Here is a 7,616-nt window from a genome sequence, read left to right on the forward strand (position 1 = left end):
TTTATTACTAGGGGGTTAGAAGTATTTTGTCAACAGCTGCGACGGTACAAAATGGTTTTGAGACCATGTCAAGACCAAGACTTTGAGGTTTTGAGACCAAGTCATGACCAAGACCAGAATGCATAAAGACAGAGACAAGACCAAGACTTTAAGGGGTTAAGACCAAGACAAAGCCAGGACGAGGTCTAGTCAAGACCAAGAAAAAAAAAAAAAAGCCTTAGTAGACCACCAAAATTACACTAAAATGAAAAACTAGAATTTCAATCAAGCAATTTACCCCATTGTTTTGTCTTGACTCTGTATTTCTGTCCAACTGTGTCTGACATATTTACCAGTATTTCACATTCTGCATGCACATGAAGCGTATTTCATACACTGCTTTACATTTATTGTATTTTTGCTGTAGACGAGGTCTAGTCAAGACCAAGAAAACCAAAAAAAAGCCTTAGTAGACCACCAAAATTACACTAAAATTTATTAGTAAATGCAGATATCTCCAAATGTTGATTTCAGCATGCATTTGTCTTAAAAACATTCTATTACTAGGGGGTTGGATGTATTTTGTCAACAGCTGCTGTGGTGCAAAATGTGATGATCTGATTGGTTGATGGATTAAATCCCAGCAGGCTTTGGGCGGTGCCACTTCCTGTATTGGCTTCAGCTGCAGCCGACTGCAAGCTGCTCATTCATTCATCCTCCTAGCTTCTTCTTCTTCTTCTTTTTTTTTTAACTACACACCAGCCTGCACCAGTACCACCAGCAGAAAGTGTCCGTCAAAAATGTGAAACAACCAGCAGGGAATCAAGACAATCCTCCTCAGCAATAAAGGTACAAGCAATGCTAGGTGATGTTAGCTTGAGCTAGCAGCTAGCAGCTAGCCACCGACCTTAGCCAGCTGCTAGTTAGCTGTTAGCTCCTCTGAGTGGTGCTGATGCTGAGCTAGCTGATGCTAGACAGAGGAGCATCCCAACCTGTGTTTTTTTTTGTTTCTAAAGCTTTTCTCAAAACTTTATTTATAAAAACAGCAATTTGAACTTCATCACTGCAGTTGAGGATTTTATTATGTGTTGGTTTAAATGTCACTCAAATTATGACAATAACTTAAATCTGTGTGATGATATTTATGTGTGACGTCACAGAGGAGGGTAAGCTAATGTGATCCAGTTAATCTACTAAAATACAGCTTAAAAATACCCCCCAAATCACCACCGCTCTCTCTGTGAATACTGAACATTATGCTTCGTAAAAGTGTGTATTTATTGCATTGATTTGTATATGATTGCTTTGCATTGTACAGATGTTCCACATGCAGTAATACTGCGTAGCATCCAGGTAATGGAACTTATGTCTCTAGGGACGCATGATGGGGAAAGCTTTTATGAAAGCATAGTTAAAGTGTATTTGATGGTACTTGCTAGGATTACCACTGAGAAGTATATCAACCAAAAATCTTTCTTTTCGTTTGTGTTTCCTGAAGGACCATGTGGTGGGCCTGGCCGTTCCTGCCCGCTCTGGTGCTCCTCTCAGAGTTCTCGGTGGTGAGAGTCCAGACCGCGCCGTGCCAGACCTGCCGAAAACTCACAGAGAGTTTCATTAAGGTACTGCAGTTGTTCCTGTTTTGTCTTCTTTAGCAAAGTTTTTTTTATTTATTTTTTCGGTATAACTGAGTCTTGAAATTGTTTTAGGGCTTGGAGAGAACAGCCACCAAGAACTTTGGGGGAGGAAACACTGCCTGGGAAGAAGAGAAGCTGGCTAAGTATGCAAGCAGGTAAGAGAAAGTTTAAATGAGAGTTACACATACACTTTATTGAGTTACTTCCTGGTGGCAATCAGGGTTCCTCCTACTCAGTGCTCCAGTGTTACGCTGAAGTCTTTCACAGACTAAATATGCAACAAGATTTCATGGATGGAAGCCAAGGCAGTCAACTACTAGGCTATATCCCACATGCTATTCTCAATTCTTTGCACCAGGTCTAACATGGTTAACAATAAGGTTACTCAAACAACTACAGAACCATGCAAGAACTATGCCCTGCAACAGAAGCACACTCGCCTCTCTAACTAACTCTGTGTGTTGGGTCTAACTCTAACCTGACACACCTACACTTGTGTGTTGCTGCACAACTTGGCACTTTATGCAAAGCAGGGCTATCACAATTCAGTCACAGCAAACACAATATTATTCTGTGTACATAATGAAGAACTTACTACAGGGGCCTGATGTTGAAGCAGAAAAGAAAATCCACTGCTTGTCAGGTTGTCCGGGGTAACGTTAGGTTTCCTGAAACACACAAATTTACCGGACCCTTTGTAACAGCGCCAACCATGGAAGAAGGCCGAACCAGAAAGAACCAGGAAATTCAAGAGTAAAAACAACAACAAAATTGTAACTTCTGGAACCATGCAGAATAATTCTGGAAGTTGTTTGTCTTCTCTGCACATTTAAATCATAATTTATAACATGTGAATGATAACATAACATAAGATCATCTATTTCAAATGTTTCAGTCCGTTGAAGGAAATGAATCCTCTCGGTGAACCAACTTGCTTGATTTGTTTTTCTTTTTGGGGGGGGGTGACACAGTATTTGTCCTGTTTTTCTACTTTTGTCTTGCATCTCTAATTGCTGTTCTCTTGTTTCAGTGAGACTCGGCTCCTGGAGATAGTAGAAGCTGCTTGTGAGAAAGCAGATTTTGAATGTAACCAGCTGCTGGAGCAGATAGAGGACCAAGTGGAGACATGGTGGTTCCACAGGTAAATGAGAAATGTGTATTATGTCAAATGATTTTTGTTTTTGTTCGGTTTGTTTGGGGAATCATGGAGAGGAACATGTTTTGTTGGGATGTGATACCATGCCCCTGTTTTAACTTTATGACTGATGTGTGTGTCCTGTAGGCAGCAGGAGGCCCCGGACCTGTTTGAGTGGCTGTGCATAGAGCAGCTGAGAGTCTGCTGTCCGCCTGGGCGCTTTGGACCTGACTGCAAAGGTGTGGAAAACATTAAGCGTTAAACAGAAGCTTACCAAACCTTCTTTATCCATGGTTGTCCAATGTGAAGAACAATTTAGAATTGCAGTGCTAATTTAGAGCCTAAAAGTCCAAGAGTACCACTAAGAGAATGTTTATCCAATTACAGAGTGTCCCTCAAGCCCTGGTGGAGTATGTGGAGGTCTGGGCCGCTGTGAGGGGGAGGGGACTCGCCTTGGAGACGGAGAATGTGTCTGTGATCCTGGATACTCGGGCGGTCTGTGCCAGAGCTGTGCTGATGGCTACTACAGAGAGAAAAGTTCCAACAACAGCATGGGAGCCTGTGCAGGTGCCTGAGATTCAGACAACTGTTTCAATCCTCTACGTATATATTTCACTCTGTTTGAGGTCATCTTGAGCTGACCTTCGCTCTATCTCCTCGTCTTTCCCCCTCTGCAGCTTGCTACCACTCGTGTAAGAAATGCGCGGGGCCGCAGGACTACAAATGCCTCGACTGCAAACCCGGCTGGATCCTTCATGACAACAAGTGCGTGGGTGAGTTTGGCTTCACGGGTCGTGTGGTACCATTTCATTGGTTCTTTTGCCAGTATTATGAATGCGTGTTGTCTGACTGCCCATGTATGTCTCTTAGACATCGACGAGTGCGGTACAGAGCTGGCTCGTTGTCCTTCGAACACCTTCTGCCACAACACAGAAGGATCATATGAATGCAGAGGTACGTTCTCTAATCTATTTGCTGTGTCCGAATACTGTATTATACAATATGAAATCATTCAAGTACACCTCCCTAGATTTTCTGCAACAGAACTATGATTGTTCTCCTAATTATTTGTGATAAGATGTAGGTTTTTAGTAACATTAAATCGAAGAAATTGTAATATTTTTTTTTTTTTTTTACTGTATCTCAACACAAAATATGAATTTCTTTGCAACTTAATTAATCTGCTGTTCTTTTTTCTTGATTAATAGATTTGTCTATAAAAAGTATGGAAAATGCATGTTAAATACCACAGCTTAAGCTTTATCTGATTCAAATCATTAGTTTTATTTTATCAACAGTCCAAAACCCAAAGACATTAATTTTACAGATATATGACAAAGAAAGCATCAAATTTCTGCAGGTCAAGCCAGTAAATATTTGGCATTTTTGGCTTGAAAATTGAAAATGATTGGTCGATTTTCAAATTACTTTTTTGTTGACTAATCGTTGCAGGTCTAGTCGTGTGGTAATTGTAAACTCCAATAGATGCAGTTATTTTGGGAATTGAACCATTTTCCACTGTGTTATAAATTCAGTTATTCCTACAATATCGCTCTTATTCACCAGTTTAATACGTAATGTTGACCACTGTGCTTTTGTCGTATCCAGGCTGTGACCAGGCGTGTGTGGGCTGCATGGGCAGTGGTCCTGCCCGCTGTAAGAAATGTTCACGTGGCTACAGATTGAGAGGAGCGAAGTGTCTCGGTAAGGACATACCGCTTATTTACTCTACTTCTTTGCCACACTTCTGCACCTTTTCTTTCCTGATTTCCTTAAACTGAAGTTTTTTTATTTTGCTTCCTCTCACAGATGTAGATGAATGTAGTGATCGTGCAATAGCATGCCCAGGACTCAACGAGGCCTGTATCAATGAGGAGGGCTCCTTCCACTGTGACTGTGCTGATGGATATATCAGAAGAGATAGCATTTGTGTTGAGAATAAGCCTCCTGGTAAGCAGCCGTAGCAGTAAATAAACAGAGCATAGAAAAATAATTATATTTCTATAATAAAAAAAACACATTTATTGTTGACAGCTCCTCAGTTTCTTTTCCTCTTCCTCCTCAGCTGGTCCAGAGAAGGGTCTGTTTGACGACATGACGGATGACGAGGTCCTCGTTCTGCAGCAGATGTTCTTTGGCATCGTAATCTGTGCCATTGCTACGCTCGCCGCTAAGGGTGACATGGTGTTCACGGCCATTTTCATCGGAGGCGTAGCTGCCATGGCCGGATACTGGCTGACAGAGAAGGGAGACTACATGCTGGATGGATTTCTGAAGGGACGCTAGACTGTCTGGAGCCTCGGTTTGAGAAAAGGAATACCAGACAATAAAGGTGAATAAGACTCAACAGGGGGCAGGAAACTATCCCTGCAATGCTAGCCATTCAGGGATCTAATAAGGGAGTTACTTGAAAGGGCTTGGGTTAAATTATGTTTATGAGTAGGATAATGCAAACGTGAGAACTTGAAGGCTATGAAGCCGTGAATCTTGAAGAGGAATAAGAAGGAAACACTGCACTGACATAAAGGAACTGAGCTGAATCCCTTACCTCAACTTTGTTGGGAACAAGGGGGGGACATGAAGACCACTACTGATTGTTGAAATCTATTATGCATTTTGGATGTCTCATCTGGCCTCGCTGTTGAAATGATGTCGTTTTTCTTCCACACAATCAAAACCTCCTGTCATCACGTTCCATCATGTTTTTCATTATCTCAGTGCTGTGAGGCAGAGGGTTTCCCATAGACTGAATGGTACGCGAGGTTTAGCTGTGTCGGGGCACTGCAACTCCCAAGATCCTTGCAGTGGGCGTGTGGTTAGACGAGGGAATTCTTAGGAATGTCCTCAATCACCCCGTGAAGAAAGCTCATTGAAACTCTGGGATATTTCCATAACGAGCCACTTTTTATTTATGTTCACAGAAGTACTTTTTACCTCCTTACCTACTGAATGATTCTTTTTAGTAATAATGCATGATAATAGGATTTGAAATTAAAAGGTAATGCACCTTATGTATTAATTTATTGACTTACTTTGGCATGGAAGACTGACTTTACCAGCTGTGTTGGATAACCAACACTACTGCTGTGAGGGAATGTGCTTAAATACCAGCTCTTTCTGTTGCCTTTTTTATTTATTTAAAGCAATATTTATTGGGAAGATATTTATCATATTTTGCTCTTGACATTTACCTTTGTGTGTATTTTCAATGTTTTTTTTTTTTTTTTTTTGTCAATTCAATTGTTGATATGGCAGATATCGTAGCGTCATGTTAGAAAGCGACTGAAGCATCACTTCATACTCCCAACCATCTACTTTGTCTTTTTTTTGTTTTCCTCGTGTGGAAAGTTTTCCACCGTTCGTCATTCGTTATAGACGTTTGCTTTACAATAAAAAGTCTGTCACTCTTCATGTTTTAATATTTGAATTTGTAATTATTTGTTGTCAAATTTCCTTTTCTCTTCACATAAAGAGAAGTAGGAAAAAACATTTGAGATTCTGGAAAATGATTTTCTACAGTTGCATCAAACATATAGAACATTCAGGAAATCTGTGACTTGGAGAAACTCTTGAAAGGGTTTAACACATTAAAAGTCTGTTTGCAGGTCTTCAGGAAAAAGTTGTATTAAGTTTTTTTTGTGGCTTCAGAGTGAGCTGCGCCAACAGAACTGTTGATTTTCGGGTTGCATTGTGGGTAATGTAGGCACCAGGTTTTAAAGAGGAAGAAAAATGCACAAAATAAAAAAGATGATGTTGATTTTTGATACTTATTAAAACAAAAAGAACAGTACATTTTCCGACAATATTTTAGGAGTACAATGCTAAATTGGTGGAGTAATAATTCAAGTCATGGATTTACTGCATTGGAACCCACAGCAGTGAATAATACAACATTTATAAAGTAAGATAGGAGATAAATCAGCATTCTTGTACATTCAGAGGATGCTGTACAGTTTCATCTGGTTCTTCCTAGTTTACAAAAACCCTACAAATATCTCAAATTCCCTCAGTAGCTTTGACAGCGCTAATTACATGTACTAACATATGTTGCATCCAATTTTCATCTGACACTCATGCATGCTCAAGTGCTACAGCGAGGCGTGAAACTGAGATTTTCACTGTGGTTTGTGGACGGTCAACCTATTTCAGTGTTCCACTCCAGTTAATGGGGTTGAGGCAGAGCAGCTCTCTCTCCTTTAGGGTCTCCTGGGAGCGGGTTAGTGCTCTCTCCCTCCAGCTCTGCTCCATTAGCTACAAACAGCAAAGACAGATGAGAAAAAAACCTCAGACACTCCCTATTGTAACCTGAGAGCATCCAGCAGGATGGAGCATTATATGTATGTATTGTGAGGGACATAAACACAAAAGCGTTTTTTTCATAATGTAGGGCTTTACCCTCTTGTTCTCGTCTCTGTAAGCCGTCATGGCTTTGCTGTGCTGGATCCTGAGCTCTCTTTCACTGGACAGGGCGAGGCGGTCCACTTCTCGTAGATACTCCGCCTCCTTCACTTGTCCGGCCAGCTGCAGCTTCAGTTCTACATATTTCTCCTCCATCTGCTTCTTTAACTGCTCACGCAACTCCTTTCTACAGAAAATAGTTGTCATTGTAACCAGTGAACGTTAAGAAGTATGCTTGATGCAGTATGTGGAAGTGTTTATCATTTTACCTGTACTCTTCTCTCTCAATGCTGGTTCCATAAAAAGGTTTTCTCCACACCTGATGATACCTGATCACATCAACCAACCGGAAGTTAGGGACTTTGAACACAACTTACCAAAACAAAGATGGCATCAGTGAAATCTATTGTAGTGAGATATTATTATTATATTCCTTTATTGATCCCCATGGGGGAAATTCAAGTGTTGCA

General features: G+C 40.8%; 1 protein-coding gene across 1 annotated transcript; it reads left to right on the top strand.

Annotated features, from left to right (window-relative positions):
• Positions 1–659: 659 nt before the first annotated feature.
• On the top strand, positions 660–6,051 carry LOC129100020 (protein disulfide isomerase Creld1). The gene is made up of 11 exons (XM_054609514.1): positions 660–828; positions 1,478–1,598; positions 1,686–1,768; positions 2,644–2,754; positions 2,896–2,987; positions 3,136–3,315; positions 3,426–3,521; positions 3,619–3,702; positions 4,357–4,452; positions 4,558–4,698; positions 4,814–6,051. The coding sequence occupies exons 2-11, from the start codon at positions 1,482–1,484 to the stop codon at positions 5,032–5,034; spliced, it is 1,221 nt and encodes a 406-aa protein (XP_054465489.1). The 5' UTR covers positions 660–828; positions 1,478–1,481; the 3' UTR covers positions 5,035–6,051.
• Positions 6,052–7,616: the final 1,565 nt, after the last annotated feature.

The sequence above is a fragment of the Anoplopoma fimbria genome, chromosome 12 (genome assembly GCF_027596085.1).
Source record: "Anoplopoma fimbria isolate UVic2021 breed Golden Eagle Sablefish chromosome 12, Afim_UVic_2022, whole genome shotgun sequence".
Lineage (NCBI taxonomy): Eukaryota > Metazoa > Chordata > Actinopteri > Perciformes > Anoplopomatidae > Anoplopoma > Anoplopoma fimbria.

Bases quoted from the DNA above. Each gene is read 5' to 3' on its own strand.
- LOC129100020 (XM_054609514.1), top strand. From the start codon at position 1,482: ATGTGGTGGGCCTGGCCGTTCCTGCCCGCTCTGGTGCTCCTCTCAGAG. The intron at 1,769-2,643 runs GTAAGAGAAAGT...CTCTTGTTTCAG, and splicing joins CTGGCTAAGTATGCAAGCAG to TGAGACTCGGCTCCTGGAGA. The intron at 2,755-2,895 runs GTAAATGAGAAA...TGTGTCCTGTAG, and splicing joins GAGACATGGTGGTTCCACAG to GCAGCAGGAGGCCCCGGACC.